Here is a 20,802-nt window from a genome sequence, read left to right on the forward strand (position 1 = left end):
GTCATAAGACCCCATGTCCCTGCCAGGATGGCTGATCTAGGGCTGTACATGTGAACTGAAGTGGGTGATTCAGAGAACACCCTTGAACTCTGATGTCTGCAAACTTTTTTCCTTACTAGGTGATGCCTTCAGGATTTAAAACCCTAGGGCAGGTAGCTTGAACTCCCTCACTAGGTGTAGAAGCCTAAAGAAAAAAAGTTGCCAGGCTAAAACCATCAAAGTAGACAGAAGGGAAATAGCGAGGGTGTGAGAGAATTGATGGCTTCTGATTTCTTGGGTCCAGTCACTGAGATCTTTGTATTTGCTCTGATTCTTGTATCCTGGATTCCCAGAATCATTTCAGTGAGTCTCCCTATTCCTTGAAGCCAGTTGGAGTAGGGCTCCTCTCAATTTTGATTCAGACTTGGTTCTAGATTCCTCACACCCAGACACAAACAGAAGCAACCTTTGTTTCAGCATCATTAAGAGTGAAACCCTTTATTCTTTACTGAGAATAGGGTGTACAGAACACCAAATACAGTTCACCAGCATCCTGGGCAGCAGTGCCCAAAGTGTGAGTGAGTGTGTGTTAGGAGTGGCCTTAATGATTCTTGAGCCACACCAAGCATTTACACTGCCCGTGCCAGGCCAATCCTGTCATTTCCTCGATCAAAGACTGAGAAATACAGCCTCAGGAAGACTTCACCCAGGACCCAGCTCTCTGTAGATCTCCTCACTCTTTTCTCTTTAAAGGTGGTATAGCAGTGGCCTCTAGAATCCTGGGGAAGTCAAAGACACACACCAGTCAGCATGAACCCTTACCGGTGACTCCCCCAATATCCAGACCCAGCACAATTCTTTGTTTTATTTCCCTCTTTTAGTAAGTATCAAGGGGTTTTCTCAGCAGCAGGGGATATGAGAGTTCATCCAAAACCAAAGAGGGCCAAGATATCAGTTTATCATGAGGAAGGGTGTGGTGAGTGGAGGACTGGGAGTTGGGGAAACAGAGGAATGAAAAACAACAAAGTCCTACTGTAGAGTGTCAGGAACTATATTCAATATTCAGTGATAAACCACATGAAAAAGAATAAGAAAAAATATATTTTTATGTGTATAACTGAGTCACATTGTTATGCAGCAGAACTTAATGCATCACTGAAGATTAGCCACACTTCAATATAATTTTTTTGAAAAGAACAAGTGTGTCCATAGTTCCCCTCACTCCCTGTTTCTTTCCTTCTGACTCCTGCTCCTTGTTTTCTCTGCATAGAATGCTGGTTCTCCTCCTCCATCCCCACAATCCGTACTTTATTAAAAAAAAAACAACAAAACTGTATTTTGTATTGGAGTATAGCTGATCAACAATATTCTGAGTTTCAGGTGGACAGTAAAGGGACTCAACCATATGTATCCGGGTATCCTGGTCCCAAAGACACCCCTCCCATCCAGGCTGTCATATAACTGAGTGGAGTTCCCTGTGCTACAAAGTAACTCTTTATTGGTTATCCATCTTAAATACGGCAGTGCCCACAACACGTTCTTGAAGACTTAACCCAGGAACTCTGAGAAGCCTCCTTTGGCCCACATTCACCCTCTTTGGCCACTCCAGGCTTAGCTGGGTAACGTACTCTGGTTCCCCATCCCCAATGGTCAGTCCATAGCCCTCATCAGCCCTAGTAAGTCCCCAGTGCCCCAGTGCAGACCACCTTGAGATGCCATTTGCATGGAATCCAGTGCACTTTTTCCTAAACCAAGCAACCCTCAAAATGGCTCAATGAGTTTGTTGTTTTAGAATTCCTGAAATTCCCTCTCTTCCTCAAAGTCTTCTTTGAGTCCATCAGCCAGCTCTGAACTCTCACAGGGAGCTGACATGAAGCCTCCTCCCTCTGCTGGGGCTGAGCAGTCACTCTGCACCCTTTATTCACCTTATTATCCAACCTCCCCACAGAGGGGTCTGGTATCCCAACTGAAAAAGGAGGCACCTGTCCAGAGCAAGGGGAAGATGCAGGCTAGGACTAGGCTGACCATGTAATTTATCATTCAAACCAGAAAAATCTTGAGAAGGGAAGGCAGACTGTTAACTTATGCAGGGACATCACACTGGGACTGTCCCCAGCCATTCTCCATGTAACATGGCCTATTTCGGGGACTGCTAGAACTGAATTTCATGTTCATGCACCTAAGGGTTCAGATTGAATTGAAGCTCTTTGAGGACTGAGAATTTTAATGTTCCCCTCTCCCTGACTCCCACCATGCCATATGGTGTGGTATCTCCACATTTATTTCAGGAAGATCAGTGTCCCACACAGCCCATTACTCTCAAGTGTTTGGTTTTGTGGGAGGCACTGGCCCAGCCACTGGGCTCAGCAGCATCTGCAATAGTGTGACATGGCCTCCAGAGGGCGCCCTCCTCCCAGCAGCAGCCCAAGGATTCCTGCAAGTTCCAGTTTGAGAACCAACCCTCAGTATTGTCCCCTCACCTTGAGGATGTAAGCTCGAGGTGGCACTGGGTAGTTGACGCCGTTGATGGTGAAGATAATAGAGGGCAGGATATTGACCGCAGAACATGAAACGTAGTACTGTTAGAGAGAGAGGGTGAGAGGTTGGCCCTGGAGATCCTTGTTGTGTGTGGAGCCTGGGAGTGACCCTGGGGCATGACCCTTCACCTTGGAACCCCGTGGCGTGGCGCCGATGATCCTCTGTATGTTATCAATCAGTCTTCCTGGGCCTTGGATATTTGATGACCCAGTGTCCACAAGGGCCGCACAGCCTTCAGAACAAGCAATAACCTCTCTGTTCATGGTGATGCTGAAAGACAATGGAAGAAAGCGGGCATCAAGGTCACTCTGAGTCTCCCCAGAGTTGCCCCCTTCCCGACTGTCTCCTAAGCAGCCCTTCATCTTTTGCCCTCTTTTCCTTTGCTCTCGACACAGCACCTTTCCTGATATCCTCAAATGTAGTACTTGAATACACCAGGATCTTTTGTACCTTGACACAAGCTGGTCTTCCTTCCTGGAAGACTCCACTCCCCTTTGATTAGCAAATTTCTTCTCATCTTCCAGATTCCACCTTAATTGTATTGTTTTCGGGAATTCTTTCACCTGGTGTTTATCAGTCTCCTGTCTTGGTCATCTCTGTAGACCCTTCCTCATGACTGTTGCTGCTGCTGCTGCTAACTCACTTCAGTCGTGTCCGACTCTGTGTGACCTCATAGAGAGCAGCCCGCCAGGCTCTGCTGTCCCTGGGATTTTCCAGGCAAAGTACTTTAGTGGGTTGCCATTGCCTTCTCCTCCTCATGTCTATCATGTACCAAAGTTACAATTCACTATGTGGGTGAGTCACTTCACGTACATCTGCCTTCTTAAATGTGAGGGAGAGTTTTATTCTCCTTGCCTCCCTACAGTGCCTGGCACACAGTGGATGTCCAATGCTTATCTGTTCAATGAGTGAATGAAGACTGAGAAAACAATAAGAAACATCAAGAGAGCTGTATCTGATGGGGAACAAATAATGGGTCACACACAGAGTGAAGATAGAGATTCGCAGGAGCAGCAGATTCTCATAGTAGGGGGAGAGAGGGGCTCTTCTGGGAGAGGGTGTCTCCCAGAACTGCTCCTACAACCAGCTCAGACCCTGAGACCCTGGCCAGGAAATACATGACTAGCCCACAGAAACTCCAAAGGATAAGTCAGCTTTTGTCTGAGAGTATCACACAGAATCCTATCAATTATGCCTCTTGTCCTCAGGTCACTCCTGGATCCCACTTTCCTGATTCTCTGTTATAGCCCCTGCCCCACTGTGTGCCCATGAACATGGGGTGCCTTTTTAATTAGTTGCTTTAACGTCTTAAGACTGCAGCCAACCCCTCTCCACTGCTGGGTAGCTGCTCCCTAAGACCAGTTTTCCCCATTTTCTCAGGACTGTCCCTGTTTTTAAAATGACATTTATCTGTACTGAGAACTTCCTATGTCCTAGGTAGCCCTGGGCAGTTGGTCATCTTATCATAACTCTGTTCAGGCTGGTGAAATTCTCCTTGATCCTCTGTTCACCACACTGTAGAGTCCTCTAACCATGCTCTCCACTTCAAAGGGCAGTAGGTGCAGCCCTCTCCCGGCTGCACAGACCTCTCTGGACCCTTTTAGGACCCTGGTCAGAGCCTTGCTCAGAAGGCCTGGGGATTATGAACCCATGGGTTGTTTGTGTATCTATGTGCTTGTGTGTTTGTTTGTATGTGTTTCTGTTTGTGCTTGTGTGTCTCTGACTAGCTATGCATGTTTTTATGTGTCTCTGTGTTTGTTTATATGTGTCTGCTTGTGTGTTTCCATGTGTCTGTGTGTCTGTCTCTGTCGTTGAAGGTGCTGTATATGTCTGTGTGACTGTGTGTCTGAGAATGCATTTGTGTGTGTCTGCCTGTGTCCTTGTACATTAGCGGGAGCATCACTTGGGCTGACCCTCAGAGGGAGAGGCTTACCGGTCTACGTGTACACTCCAGTCGACTGCTTGGATCAGTGGTACCCACTTGAGCTCTCCCTTGTAGTAGCGGTGGTCCACCCCACCAAACATCACCACACTGCCCTCCCGCTTGTCTCTGTAGAGAGAAGTGAGGGTGGGATCCTTGGAGGACAGTAACAACAGCACTGTCTGAGAGCTGTGCTTATCCAATGATCAACACCCTAATAAGGTCCTGATGTACAGATGCAGAAATAGCATCTAGGAGAGATTTAGATCCAGACTGAAGTCTGTTAATGTCTCATGAGTGGCACAGAGGAGGTTAGAAGCTGCATCACTTGTCTGAGCTCCATCCCTTATGTCTTCTGAAGACACCCTGGACCTCCAGTGACCTGAGTGCTCAGACACCATCATAGGACAGGGTGCTGAAGTGTTTTGGCTTTCCTCGTGTCCTCTTTGTCATTTTTCAGGAAAATAAAGCCTGGGAGTCCTAAGGGTGTGGGTTCACATCACCCAGAGTTGGCTCCACTGGCCTATGACCTACACTGTCCAAAGGGCTCCACACTCAGAAGGGACCCCACCTCTGTTCTCCCTGTCTTGAAATGCCTCATATGTCTTGAACAAGGGGCCCCACACTTTCATTACTCCCTGGCTCCTACAAATTGGGTAGCTGGTCCTGGTTTCTCAGTGAAATGCTAATGAGGAAGGAAAGATATCCACCATCCTTCTCCTTCCTTCCTTATCAAATTCATAAGCAAATACTAATGCCTTTTCCTTCAACTTGTTTCCCGTTGCCTTTCATTTGCGTTCCTCCTCACTGACCCACCGCCCCCCCCCCCCCCCCAGACCAAGTTACTGGTCTTGAGCCCAGGAGTAGAGTTGTGTTCCACTAAAATTTTATTTATAAAAACCAGTGGTAAAGCCAGGTAGGGCCCTGGGGCCATAGTTATCCTTGGTTATATTACTCTCAGGATACTTTATCAAGTGTTCTATAATTTTTGTGCAACTGAAAGCATCTTACAGTTAATTTAGAGAAAGGAATTGTCCATCTCAGACTTACTTGCTCAAGTAGAAGGCAAAAACAGGCTCAGAAATGGCACCTTCATTCTTCAGCTTGTCAAAGATGGGCATGGCCTTAGACCAGGATAGGTTCCAGTAGTTCAAGCCCAAGATGCCATCAAATCTTTTGTGCGCAAACCCATATTCCTCCACGCTTAGACCAAATGGCTGGTCGGTACTTACAAGGTCCCCAATCTGTGGGAGAGAAGAGTGTTCCCACTTACAGATATGTGAAGTGGGGCTAGGACTGGGCTGGGGTGCATTGCCATTAGATCCTCAGAGAAGAATTGAGGCTGGGCTCTGTCTTTGGTTGCCCACAGACGGTTAGCGCAAGGTAGAAGGGGAATTTAGGTTCCATTTGAGAGAGGCTGTGAATTTTAAAACATCTGCCCCTCTGAAAAACACCACCTGAGTGAGTTAAATTGGCCTCGTGGCTCCTGTACAAGTAGGGCAACCAAGAGTCAGGACAGGTCCCATTGATGCCACCTTATGGACAAAACAATCAAGAGCAAGATAGCCTTCTCTTTGGTGTCACTGTGACCTAATGACAGGAATGGACTGCATTCTCTGTAAGGTACTGTGGACTCTGCATCTGTCCAGGAAGACAGAAGCCAAAAACTCAATCTTGCTTGCAGAGTTCTATGAAATTACTGCCTGGGGAATTCACTTTTGGGGATATCTGTGTATTTCTGTGAGTGTGTATGAGAGAGAAAGAGAGAGAGGGGAACTACTCAAATATTTTGGGGGAGGCAAGCCATAGATTTATTAGGGTGCTCAAGAGTGAAAACTCATTTATCAGGCCCCTTGACTTCTCAGGCCTCCAGTTTCCCACTCTGGATACCTGAAGCCCTTGACTGCCCCCATGGCCCTCAGATCAGTTTTATCCTGTCCCTAAACACCCCACAGCAACTTCAGTCCTGAAAAGCCAGCCTAACTCCATGTTTTATCACATGTGTGCTCTCAGCAAGGCCCTTGCTGTCTGGACCTCAGTTTCCTCATATGTCTCATGAGCTAATCAGAGTAACTGCTTTGTGGAGTTGTTGCAGAATTAAACCAGTTATTACCTGAAAGTGGCTGGAACAGTCTGTGAATATAAAAGTGGGTGCTTTATCCCTTCTCGTTCCCAGATAAATGGACCTTGAACTGCTCATTGGCAGAGGAGGTGCAAGTCCACATCTCAAGCCACTCTCTGGGTTAGCTAATTTGTTTGCTTGTGTGTCACCATGGTCACTTCCCCCCCAGAGACATGATCCTGTGGATAAGGTGGCCAATATCTATGGGAGTTAGGCTAGGAAGGGTCCTGCCAGATGGTCCTGCATCTGTTTTGCAAGCCATGGTCACTCTATAGCCAGTCCTGACTCAGCATATGTTACACTGTTACCCGAACTGTGTCATAAGCAATAACTCCGTTCATTCTCCCAGATCCATAGATGATCCTGAAGGTCTTATTGGTAGGCCGGAAGGTGGAAGACTGAAGATGTCTGAACCTAACATGTGTAGCTGCAGACACAAGAGATGAGTGTCATCAGGTGCCAAGGGTGGAAACAGGGTAGCAGGGCAAGTGAAAGATGGCCCGGGTAGGGGGTGTCTGTACTCACCACAGGATGTACTGTTGCAATCGATCGAGGGCACCCACAAGTCAGATGAGCCTGTGTCAAAGATAACCTGGAATTCCTGAGGGGGTGTTCCAATGGTGATGTTTCCGACATAGAAGATCTACAGGGAGAAGGAGGGAGTGGGTTAGTGCAGAACTGGCTATCCTCTATTCCCACATTGATGCCTCCCTCTGGGTGTCACATATCTCTTGAGACCACTTTCTAACCACCATGCAGCTCATAGACTTTGGTCACAGAGGTATCTGCATTTGATATATTTTTCCTCTGCTACATTGTATGCAGGATATTGACTCTATGACCAGGCGTTGAAGTCATAGCTCCTTCATGGGAAGCCAAGAGGCATAAGCACTGGGCCTCCAGGACCACTGGACACCCAGGAAAGTCCTCGTGCCTTCATTTGAGAAGCTCTGTAGTCTCTTCAAAACAAGGCATAGCACCCCCTTCTCCAGGAGGTCCTACTTGATGAACCCCAGCCACTCCCTCTAAACTTAGACCACATCCAATCAACACCACACAGGTGACTGTTTTATTTGAGATGTATTTACTCTTTGCCTATCTCTCAGGCTGGCATTGGCATTCTTGAAAACAAAATAAGCCCTTTTCTAATCTAAAAACAGTAAGCACTGTGTTAGATTCTTATGGCAATACACAGAATACAGGTTCAGTAAGTTTTTTCTGCTGTCATTCTTGCATCTGTGGAAACTGAATTCCTTTACCTGGGGATTCACAATTGCTTTGCAGTTGGTTCTACCTTCTGATCAGTGATGGTTCACTATTCATCTGTAACTGAGTGGCTCACTTAGTTCAGAGGGAACAGTCACCCTCAAACTAATGACACATCTTTGACACAAAAATGGATATTTACCTGCCACCTGGTAATTGCCAGGCCCAGTCACAAAAACCAACAGTTGGGGATGAGAGTGCCTTCTCCTCTGGGTGGGGTCCCTCTTTTCCAGTGTCTCTGCCTCCTGTAGGAACCCCAAACCCCAACATCCCATCTGGCACCTCCAGATGAGCCCCATGCTAGGCTGGAGCTCCAGGGGGCGCTGTGGAGCACCATCCTTCCCAAATACTCACATCTCTGATGTTTCTCAGCGGGTGAATAGTTAGATTTGAGCCACGAAAAGAAATCTGGGACAGTCTGTAAGGATCCTCCTTCAAGAAATTGTTCAGCATGTTTTTTCCACTGAGAGTTTTTCTCATGGTCTTCACTCTCCTTAGAGGTATTCTTTCACCGAGCATTTGACAAAGAAAACAAAGATGCTACAATTAGCTGTCAGTGTTAAGGTATAACTGTCATTGTAATGGCCCTGTGTATTTTCTAATCATTTTTATGAGGCACATTATTATCAGAATTTTATGCATATAACATGGCAAAGACATAGTTTTGAATACAGATTCTTTTCTGCAATCTTGGGTAAGCCATATGACCATGTGGTGTCTGAGTCTCCCCTTCAGCAAAATGGTGGAATGTAACAATACAAACCCTCCAAATAGAATACCTTGGGGATATGTGAAGTGATGGATATAAGGTACCTGATAAATAGGAAGTCTCAACAATGACAGCCATCAGCATTGCCGTTGGCATCCCACTCATTCCTTCTCAAAGAACCTCAAGGAAGGAGGTAGAAGGGGGACTCTTATCCTCTTTTACAAGGGAGCAATTTGAAATACAAGAGGTTTCTGAGTTGGCAGTGGTCACACTGCTCGTCAGATATAAATCAGTGTATATAAAATGGTGTATCTTCCTCAAAGTTGAAAGAGAGGAGAGAGTTAAAAGAAGAATCCAAGATATAGGGAACAATTAAGGGAAATTCAGAGGCTTGAGAAGGAAGTAAGAGTCAAATGAACAATTAAAAGCAAACAACACAAAGAGAAATACACTCCCAGTGACTTCCAAAGAGATGGAGAGATAAATGACAGTGATACAGAGATGTAGACATAGGCATATACACATTGAAATAGACAGGAGAAAAGAGGACATGTTGAACAAAATGTAGAAAAGTGCTATTCCAGAGGACCACATCAACATCTGCATAGACTGTGCACTGAACAGTTGCAAGGAGTTGCATTTTGAACAGGTCATGACTTGTCTGAACCCCAAGATTTGTGCAACCCAAATTTACACCAAGACCTTGGGATCCACAGTTCCTATAGCAAGTTACTTATCAAAAAGTAAGAGTTGAACTTTAAGACTCTTAGGGAAATATTCCATTCCCTTCAAATCTGATGGGTGGTAGAATAATCAGATGAAAAGAAAAATCCGAGAAAGGAATATGATGTGACATACAGTCCCCATACATACTTGACTATGCACTCTGAGAAGGCCACCAGCCCGAGGAGCACAAGCCACTTCATGCTTCTTTCCTGGTTCCAAGTACTCAGGGAAGTTTTGGTTCTTAGCATGTAGTGGTGACCGGGAGCCCCTAGTTATATATGCTCTGACCTACCCTAGTTTTCCCCTTTAGGCCACTAAAAGATCTGAAAAAAAACACAAAGGTCTCGATAAAATCTTTACCTTCATCAGTGTTCTTGGCGAATGGACTTTGAAGCTTTTCAGAATACAGAGAATTGAACTGTAATCTCTTCCTTGAAGCTTGGCTGGAAAATCAAACTGATCTGCATGGACATCTAAGAAGACAGAGAACCTTGCCTACTTGGAGAAATAACTGCCAAAATCATCATGAAAATGGATACTTGGGGCCATGTTTGACACGTGTGGTTTCATGTCATCTTCCTAGCCACCTCATGAGATATGCATTGCTGTCTTCGTTGGCAAGGACATTTCTAGGATGATAAGTTGTCAAATGGCAAAGTGAAGACTTCAGGGACAACCCAGGGACAAACAACTGGCTTTAGGTAGTGGGTCTAATGGCAGACATCAGGGGCATTTATGATGCCAGGCTGCATCAAAGATTTAGGGCAGAACAGTACTTCAATTGCATGGTTTCAGTATTGGAAGAAATGTCATATGCATCCACAAGATATTTTATATCATCCAACAAACGTACAAGGAAGAACTGTGTGCTAGGTTCTGGGTTAAAGGCTTCAAAGTCAAAGTTGATCAAGACAAAAGTAGTCTTTATCTTAAGAGAGCTAGAAGCCTGGTTTTCACAAACTCCTGGCCCCAGGAGGCAGGAGATATGATACTAGGACTAGGTGGGCATGTTGGAATCTGGGCAGCACAGGCCTTACCTCTGGGAGCAGCCTTTCCTTCACTTCGCCCATGCTGGAAAGCAGGCCTGTTGGGCATGTTTTCAAGAGAATCAGAAGTTTAGATATTTATGTACAGTATACTGATTTTAATGTTAGCAACTAATTTTATTTACCCCCCCAAAAAAGTGGGAACAAAATCTCCACAGCAATGTGCTGTTATCAGCCTTCAGTCTCTGCAGTTTTTTGTTTCTGGCCTAGAATTGGGAGTGCAATGAGGACAGAGAGGAATTTAATTCATGTTGGTTGATTGTAAAAGAGACTGAATGCATACTGAACATGTTGACTCATTGGAAAACACCCTGTTATTAGAAAAGATTGAAGGCAAGAGGAGAAGCGGAAGACAGAGGATGAGATGGATGGATAGCATCTCCAAGTCGATGGACATGAGCTTGAGAAAGCTCCGGGAGTTGGTGATGGATAGGGAAGCTTGGCATGCTGCAGTCTATGGCGTTGCAAAGAGACAGACACAACTGAAGGACTGAACTGAACTGAACAAATTGAGAACAAAGACTAAGAAATCTAATTGCATCAAGTTGTTGACTAGCTACCTATAACAACACATTACTTAAGTGGCTTTAAAATTCAGACTTATGACTCTACATTCAGAGTGGAATATCTTCTAAGGAAAAACAAAAGTCCTGCCCATCAAAACAAAACCAAAGAATACCAAAAGGAAAAAAGGAAAGATATCTGACAATATATTCAACAACTTCAGTTCAGTTCAGGTCATTTGCTCAGTCGTATTCAACTCTTTGTGAGCCCATTAATGGCAGCAGGCAAGGCCTCCTTGTCCATCACCAACTCCCGAAGTCCACATATATTCATGTCCATTGAGTTGGTGATGCCATCCAACCATCTTATCCTCTGTTATCCCCTTCTCCTCCTGCCCTCAATCTTTCCCAACATCAGGGTCTTTTCAAATGAGTCAGCTCTTTGTATCAGGTGGCCAAGTATTGGAGTTTCAGCTTCAGAATCAGTCCTTTCAGTGAACATTCAGGACTGATTTCCTTTAGGATGGTCTGGTTGCATCTCCTTGCAGTCCAAGGGACACTCAAGAGTCTTCTCCAACACCACTGTTCAAAAGCATCAATTCTTAGAGGTTCAGCTTTCTTTATAGTACAACTCTCACATCCATACATGACCACTGGAAAAACCATAGCCTTGACTACATGGACCTTTGTTGACATAGTAATGTCTCTGCTTTTCAATATGCTGTCTAGATTGGTCTCAACTTTCCTTCCAAGGTGTAAGCGACTTTTAATTTCATGGCTGCAATCACCATCTGCAGTGATTTTGGAGCCCAGAAAAATGAATCAACCACTGTGTCCACTGTTTCCTCATCTATTGGCCATGAAGTGATGGCACTGGATGCCATGATCTTAGTTTTCTAAATGTTGAGCTTTAAGCCAACTTTTAACTCTTCTTTTTCACCTTCATCAAGGGGTACTTTATTCTTCTTCACTTTCTGCAATAGGGTGGTGTCATCTGCATATCTGAGGCTATTGATATTTCTCCCAGCAATCTTGATTTCAGCCTGTGCTTCCTCCAGTCCAGCGTTTTCATGATGTACTCTGTATATTAGTTAAATAAGCAGGTTGACAATATACAGCCTTGATGTACTTCTTTCCTGTTTAAACAAGTCCGTTGTTCCATGTCCAGTTCTAACTGTTGCTTCCTGACTTGCATACAGGTTTCTCAAGAGGCAAGTCAGGTGGTCTGGTGTTCCCATCTCTTTAAGAATTTTCCACATTTTATTGTGATCCACAGAGTTAAAGGCTTTGGTATAGTCAGTAAAGCAGAAGTAGGTGTTTTCTGGAATTTCTTGCTTTTTTGATAATCCATCAGATATTGGCAATACGATCTCTGGTTCTTCTGCCTTTTATAAAACCAGGTTGATCATCTGGAAGTTCCTGGTTCACGTATTGCTGAAGCCTGGCTTGGAGAATTTTGAGCATTACTTTACTAGCGTGTGAGATGAGTGCAATTGTGCGGTAGTTTGAGCATTCTTTGGCACTGCCTTTCTTTGGGATCGCAATGGAAACTGACCTTGTCCATCCTGTGGCCACTGCTGAGTTTTCCAAATTTTCTGGCATATTGAGTGCAGCACTTTCACAGCATCATCTTTCAGGATTTGAAATAGCTCAACTGGAATTCCATCACCTTCACTAGCTTTGTTCGTAGTGATGCTTCCTAAGGCCCATTTGACTTCACATTCCAGGATGTCTGGCTCTAGGTGAGTGATCACACCATCGTGATTATCTGGGCCGTGAAGATCTTTTTTGTACAGTTCTTCTGTGTATTCTTGCCATCTCTTCTTAATATCTTCTGCTTCTGTTAGGTCCATATCACTTCTGTCCTTTATAGAGCTCATCTTTGCATGAAATGTTCCTTTGGTATCTCTGATTTTCTTGAAGACATCTGTAGTATTTCCATTCTATTGTTTTCCTCTATTTCTTTGTGAAAGGTTGTTGTTAAATCACATGAAGATACCGGGATTCTTGGCCCCCGGAGGAGAAGAATTCAGTCCAGGGCCAGAGACAAGGCTTGATCACTCAGAGCTGTTGTGTAATAAAGTTTTATTAAAGTGTAAAGGAGACAGAGAAAGCTTCTGACAGGCATCAGAAGGGGGCAGAAAAAGTATGGACTTGCTAGTGTTAGCAATGAAGTTATATACTCTCCAATGAATCCAAAGAATGTCTGGATGTTGTAAAGACCTCACCAGATCTACTCTCATAATTTACATTTTAAGATAATAGAATTAGCCAGAAGGTTTAATCCAGAGACTGTCCTCAGGCAGGATACATTATTGTTATATAATCCTTGTAAAGACCAGGTCTACTCCCATAATTTACATTTTAAGATAACAGAATTAGCCAGGTTTAATCCAGAGACTGTCCTCAGGCAGGATACATTATTGTTATATAATCCTTGTAAAGACCAGGTCTACTCCCATAATTTACATTTCAAGATAACAGAATTAGCCAGGTTTAATCCAGAGACTGTCCTCAGGCAGGATACATTATTGTTAAATAATCCTAAGGAACGTGGAGAAGGAAAAAAAAAGCTTGTATTTTCTTCCTCCTTGAGAATTCCCGACCCCTCTTTCGTTGGGGACCCCTAGACTCCTTATCAATTTGCCTAGGAAATGACTCTCTCATTTGCGTTTATCGCTGGGAAGGCTTTCTTATCTGTCCTTACTATTCTTTGGAACTCTGCATTCAAATGGGTATATCTTTACTTTTCTCCTTTGCTTTTTGCTTCCCTTCTTTTCACAGCTATCTGTAAGGCCTCCTCAGACAGCCATTTGGCTTTTTTGCATTTCTTTTTCTTGGGGATGGTCTTGATTCCTGTCTCCTGTACAATGTCATGAACCTCTGTCCATCGTTCATCAGGCACTCTGTCTATTAGATCTAGTCCCTTAAATCTATTTCTCACTTCCACTGTATAGTCATAAGGGATTTGATTTAGGTCATACCAGAATGGTCTAGTGCTTTTCTACACTTTTTTCAATTTCAGTCTGAACTTGGCAATAAGGATTTCATGATCTGAGCCACCGTCAGCTCCCAGTCTTGTTTTTGCTGACTGTATAGAGCTTCTCCATCTTTGGCTGCAAAGAATATGATCAATCTGATTTTGGTGCCAACCATCTGGTGATGTCCATGTGTAGACTTTTCTCTTGTGTTGTTGGAAGAGGGTGTTTCCTATGACCAGTACTTTCTCTTGGCAGAATGCCTTTGCCCTGCTTCATTCTGTACTCCAAGGCCAAATTTGCGTGTTACTCCTGGTGTTTCTTGACTCCTACTTTTGCATTCTGGTCCCCTACAATGAAAATGACATCTCTTTTGCATATTAGTTCTAGAAGGTCTTGTAGGTTTTCATAGAACTGTTCAACTTCAGCTTCTTCAGCCTTACTGATAGGGGCATAGACTTGGATTACCGTGGTATTGAATGGTTTGCCTTGGAAACGAACAGAGATCATACTGTCATTTTTGGGATTGCATCCAAGTACTGCATTTCAGACTCTTTTGTTGACTGTGATGTCTACTCCATTTATTCTAAGGGATTCCTGCCCACAGTGGTAGATATAATGGTCGTCTGAGTTAAATTCACCCATTCCAGTCCATCTTAGTTCGCTGATTCCTAGAATGTCTATGTTCACTCTTGTCATCTCCAGTTTGAACACTTTCAATTTGCCTTGATTCTGACCTAACAATCCAGGTTCCTATGCAATATTGCTCTCTATGGCATCAAATCTTGCTTCTATCACCAATCCCACCCACAACTGGGTGTTGTTATGCTTTGGCATCATCCCTTCATTCTTTCTGGAGTTATTTCTCCACTGATCTCCAGTAACATATTGGGCACCTACCGACCTGGGAAGTTCATCTTTCAGTGTCCTATCTTTTTGCCTTACCATACTGTTCATGGGGTTCTCAAGGCAAGAATACTGAAGTGATTTGCTATTCCCTTCTCCAGTGGACCACATTCTGTCAGACCTCTCCACCATGACCCGTCCATCTAGGGTGGCCCCACACAGCATGGTTTAGTTTCATTGAGTTAGACAAGGCTGTGGTCCGTGTGACAGATAGGCTAGTTGTCTGTGAATGTGGTTTCAGTCTGTCTGCCCTCTGATGGCCTCTCTCAGTGCGTACTGTCTTCCTCGGGTTTCTCTTACCCTGGACATGGGCTTCTCCAGCAAAGCGCAGCTGCTGCTCCTTACCTTGGAAGTAGGGTAGCTCCTCTCGGCTGCTGCCCCTGATTTGGACGTGGGGTAGTTCCTTTCCGCCACACTTCTGGGCTGCCATTGCAGCCGCCATGCATCTGCACCGCCATCGCAGCTGAGGCGAGCAATAATTCAACAACTTATTGTTCCTCATATTGTTTCTGTTATTGTGACAGAATCGTATGTATATTAACAGGTAAAAGCAAGACAATAATTAAAACTAATGTTTTGAAGTAAGCCTTTCAGTGGCTAGAAAAAGAGGTTCACACATAACATATACAAGTTTAATTTAAACCCTGCTGTCTTAAATCTTGAACTGAAAGCATAAGTTTGTACCAAATAATTATATTCCTTTTTATTTTAATTTTTAAGAAAATGTGTACTTCCTCCTCCGACCACTGTAAAGCCTAGAAGCAGTGAGAACTTGATGACCGTTACTATTCTGAGGTCTAACATGTAGCTTCTAAATACATTTCCCATCAGACCATCTTAAAGAGATGGCTGATTTCAGGACTGGGTAAAGAAATGCACAAAATAATCTTGGGAATTGTGAAGGACCAGAAAATGGAGGGACTTCAAAGACCAGTGGGGACTGGACAGAATGTTTAGGAATCCAAATGAAAAGGCCAAACATCTACCAGTTTGTTGGGCAGAATGATGTTTCTCCTTCTCAATACACTGTTTATGTTTCTCATAGGTTTCTTGCCAAGAAGCTAATGTCTTCTGGTTTCATGGCTGCAGGCACCATCCACAGTGGTTTTTAGAAGCTAAGATGAAGAAATCTGTCACTGCTTCCACATTTTCTCCTTCTATTTTCCATGAAGGATGGGGCTGGATCCCATGATCTTAGTTTTTTAATATTTAACATTAAGCTGTCTGAATGTGTCCAAATGTTAATAGGAAACATCTAATTTGTCAATGTGATAGACTGCTAGGACACCAACTCACCATTCTGAGCACTGAGAAAGGAAAATAATCATCAATATTTAAGCTATTTTTGTTTCTATTAAGCATAGGTTATGCAAATACAAACAGTTGCAGGAAAACAAGCTAAATTCTCCCTTCTCGGGTTGATGGGAGAGTGACAGGGGGCAGCTATAACACAGATGAAGCCTTACTCACTGACCTGCAGCTCACCTCCTTCTGTGGAGGTCTGGTTCCTAATAGACCAAGGACTGGTACTGGTCCTGACTCACTGTGCTGGTATTGTGGACTCCTGCTCTAAAACCAGTAGTGGGACATTCTGTAAGACAAACCACTCTGTTTCCTCCCTGTTTCTGAACACTAAATGGCATTAAAATTGGGAAAGAAATAATTATTTTGTCTTAAATGAGAACAACCAAGTGTAACATATGACTACATTCTTTCAATAAACTGTGAAAAGACATCTGCTGTTTGAGAATCAGGGAAATTTGCACATGGACTGGATATAAAATGATCATTTTATGGGGAACAACAGATCATTTTTTTCATATCCTATCATTCTACCAAAAATACTCATTATGTACATTTGGTTAAATGTTCATCTTGTCCCTAAAATACTTCAGGGAAAATGAATAAGCATTAAAAGAGAGAATGAAATGATGGTCTGTCTTGATGTAAAAACAGATAGCTATGCATAGCTGCTATGGACTGAATTGTGCCCACCCTTGACTCCCAATGTGATGATATTAGGAAGTAGGGAATTTAAGAGATACCCAGGTTGAAATGTGATTTTGATGGTGGTCCCTCATGATGGGATTAGCCTCTCCCACTTTTATCTCTTATTCTCCTTCTCCTTCCTTTCCTTCAACCACCACATGTGAGAACATAGCAAGAAGAGAAAGACGGATGCAAGTCAAGAATGTCTTCCCTGGGAACTCAATTGGCCACCACCTTGATGTTGGATAGTCTCCAGTCTATGACAACCTGTGGGACTAAGAGGTTAGTTTTGTAGTTATTGATGCCGAATGATGAAATATAGGGTTCACGACACTCTTCTTTCTTATATTTGTTGTGTTTGAAATAGTTTTGCAATAAGAAGTTTATGGAAAGTCCATTTTGAAGTTTCTGTCTTAGTGATACCCTGAGGAGCCCAAGATAATAGATTCAGGAAGGTCCCAAATGAATGAGTGGTTGGAGGATCACATGCTCCTTACTCCAACTCATCTCTTGTCATCTGAAAACTGTCCCCCACACGTGAAACCCTTAGCATACCCATTCCTAATCTGCATCTCCATTCCTCTCCTAAGCTGAGTCATCTAGCTAGACGTGTTAATGACTCAGGACAGGGTCTGGAAGCAGAAAGAATGCAGATATTTTTAGAAAGAATGAACTGGGAAGGCCCATCTCGTTTTTCCCTTCTTTAGTGCCATCTGCAGATGAGGGATTGGGCCTGGGTAGGGAGGGAGCCACAAGTGGGACTGCCTAGATATCTACAAGTGAAGGGCAGAGGAATTCAGAACCCAGTAACCAGGAGGTGGGCAGCTTGCACAGGACCCAGGAGGGAAAGAAGAAACACTGGGAAAAGAATAGTGCCTACCGAGGGTCAGACCTTCTTGAGCCTTCCGGTTAAACTTGGAGGCCACTTCCTTCCTGCTGGAGTTCCTGCTCCAGATGTGGAGGGGAGAGAGCTGTACTCACTGCTGATGAGTCACAGGGAGAGGGACAGCTTCCCCCAGAGGCCCTTTGATTCCACTCTAACTGTGGGTATCATCCCAAGCCAGAGAGCAAATGGCAGGTCATCCAAAAGATGACTTACTTTAAATAGTATTTAAAACACTATAAAATTTATTTAAGTGTTGTGGCATATATAGTTCCCAGAGTTTTTTTAGAGAGATGATTCATCTGCCTAATTTGGGTTTCTGCTGAGGAATATACAAGCATCTCCATTGGTAACTTCTGACTTATAACTACCTGATCTCATCCCACAGAACCCAAATGATGGTAAGTTCTAGTGGACAAGGCCTCTAAAGTCCTCCATGGCACAGCAGCTGTGTGCCAAGTGGTCTACCACTCTCAGTCCTGATCCAGGACCCATGAACATCACCGGACAGTTACAGCCCCCTGCCCACCAGAGGCAACCTCATCATCCTCAGCAACACCCACCTCTGAGCCACTTGTCCACTGATTGGCATTGAGCCTCAGTCTGGGATAAGTGTTCTGGTGCATGTCCAGTTTCCCTCATCCAAAAAATGGGAAACTGAACCCTAGGCTGTATGACTTACCTTAGCTGCAGGTAAGTTAGTGAAGACTTGGGACCCAGGAACTCTGGTTCCGAGGCTAGGAGACTTCCAGGAAGGGAAAGATGGGAGAAAACTCCATTGCATTCACTGCTGGGTAGCTCTTAGATATCTGCAACATCAGAGTGGAAATCTCTTCCCCATTGCCCCTCAAGTCTGGTTCCCATTTTATCAGCAGGCCTGCCTCCATGTAGCAGCAGGAAAGCAATATTCAGGGCTGTTTATTCTGGGTTCCAGGCACAGTGGGAGAACCCAGCTGTTAGCGACCCTAGGAGGCCATCGTGCAGGTGGTGACTGACTCACTCCCAACTGAGATCCCCTGAGCCCCCTCTCATCCTTCATACAAGACAGACCCTTGGCTGACTGGGTAACATGAACCTGCATTCACAGCGAGAAGTTTTCTCTTCTCAGCCTTCTGGCAACTTAGATATGTGCCTTATGTTTCCTCAGGGAACCACTGGCTGAGCGACGTCAAGGTCTGAGACTAGCCTGGATGCAGGGGATGTGTTCCCACTTTGATGCTCCAAATAGACCTTGGAGATTCAAAGGCTTTAAGAGAATTACAATCACCCTTATATTTTGTAGGGACTTTGCTTTATGACATGACTTCCCTGGTGGCTCAGACGGTAAGGCGTCTGCCTACAATGCAGGAGAGCCGGGTTCAATCCCTGGGTCAGGAAGATCTCCTGGAGAAGGAAATGGCAACCCACTCCAGTATTCTTGCCTGGAAAATCCCTTGGATGGAGGAACCTGGTAGGCTACAGTCCATGGGGTCTCAAAGAGTCGGACACGACTGAGCGACTTCACTTTTACTTTTCACTTTTGCTTTATGAATCTGGTTGGAGAAAAAGGACAGAAACATAGGACAAGGCTGGACATCTCTGAGTCCCAGCTGACTGTGATTTGAGTTCCAGCCACCAGGCTTCAGAGTCAGGTGCTGTTGTTATTCACAAACCACCTTTGAAGAAGCAAAAGAGGAAAGAGATTTTGGGCAGAGAGTAGTGTGGTCAAAGGGCAGTGGGAATCACACGGGGCAAGATGAAACAAGTCATTACTTGTTTCATTGCTCTGTCAGTTCCTTGATGTTTCTACTCCTGAGAACAAGTACGTGGAGATAGTCACAGGCATTGGTGGTGCCCCTGGCACCTGATCCTCGTGGTGACAACCAGTTTGTGGACAAGACCCTGAGTCCAGAGCATGTTCAGTCTTGTGATAAACCCAGGTTCTCCCTTCTTGGGAAGGCTGACACGGCTCATTTGCTGCTAACTCACAACTGAAGCATGGGATGAGGTCATGATGGTTGACCTGTAGGCCAAGTTCCAGGCATGGAAGGAAGATTGGCAGTAGAACATTATCCATTCATTAAACTTGGTTACATTGGTCCTTAGCAGGGGCTACTTCCCACATCTAGAAAGTTTTTCTCCCATCTTTTTGCATATCCAGGTCCTTCTCAACATTTAGCATCATCTCAAATGAGTCTCTCTCAGGCTTGCTTTCTCTGGCCACTCCACTCTCACAAGCACAGACCCTGATCCAAAAAGTGCCTAGACACTTCCCTCCATCAAAACAATAATTATAGTTACCAATGTGGAAAGGTGGGAGAGGGATAAATTGACAGTTTGAGATTAATATATGTATACTACTGTATTTAATAGATAATCAACAAAGACCTCCTGTATTGCATAGGAATTCTGCTCAATAGTCTGTAATATCCTGTATGGGAAAATAATCTAATAAACAATGGATACATGTGTATGTATAAGGAAATTAATTTCCCATACAACTAATATTAATAGAATGCTGTAAATCAACTACACTCCTATGTAAATTAAAACTTGAATTAAAAAAATGCTTACATGTAGAGACCCATGGAGTTCTTTAGACTGGCAGGATTTCAGATATGATGCTGGAGATGGCAGACTGGGTGCAGAAATCTAGACATTATCTGAGGTTGCATTTTCCTGAGCTTTGGTTTCTTTTGCTTCTAGTGTCACCTTTGATTTATCTTTGGAGGATCTAATACAAGGGCTTGGAGACACCAGCTTGGTGTTAGCTGAAGGATGAGAGGGAGTCACCTGTCTGAGAGTGAAATCTCAGCTCCCTAGCCTTGGATTGGGGCATGTTTGAAGCACAACTTATATCCCAATTTCCCTGTGATAACAGGCTGTAGCTTCCCTCTCCATGACTTGCATGATATCAGACCCAGACTGGTTTCATCCTTTTTCATGTTCTACTTCCTCTGAGACCTCACTGGTTTCTCTGGAAGAATCTTTTTTTTTTTTTTTTAATATTTTTAATTTTTTTTTTTGCCAGCCCTAGGTCTTCATTGTGGAGAAGGCAATGGCACCCTACTCCAGTACTCTTGCCTGGAAAATCCCATGAACGGAGGAGCCTGGAAGGCTGCAGTGCATGGAGTCGCTGAGGATCAGACATGACTGAGTGACTTCACTTTCAATTTTCACTTTCATGCATTGGAGAAGGAAATGGCAACCCGTTCCACTGTTCTTGCCTGGAGAATCCCAGGGACGGAGAAGCCTGG

At 44.2% G+C, this 20,802-nt stretch overlaps 1 protein-coding gene across 2 annotated transcripts; it reads right to left on the reverse strand.

Moving 5' to 3' along the window:
- Positions 1-463: 463 nt before the first annotated feature.
- On the reverse strand, positions 464-9,500 carry PAG7 (pregnancy-associated glycoprotein 7). 2 transcript variants are annotated; one of them, NM_001109978.1, is given in 9 exon segments: positions 609-758; positions 2,460-2,558; positions 2,646-2,787; positions 4,451-4,567; positions 5,489-5,682; positions 6,869-6,987; positions 7,086-7,203; positions 8,181-8,331; positions 9,409-9,472. In NM_001109978.1, coding segments are annotated over 9 exon segments (1,143 nt in total). In that variant the 5' UTR covers positions 9,462-9,472.
- Positions 9,501-20,802: the final 11,302 nt, after the last annotated feature.

This window comes from Bos taurus, chromosome 29 (assembly GCF_002263795.3).
Source record: "Bos taurus isolate L1 Dominette 01449 registration number 42190680 breed Hereford chromosome 29, ARS-UCD2.0, whole genome shotgun sequence".
Lineage (NCBI taxonomy): Eukaryota > Metazoa > Chordata > Mammalia > Artiodactyla > Bovidae > Bos > Bos taurus.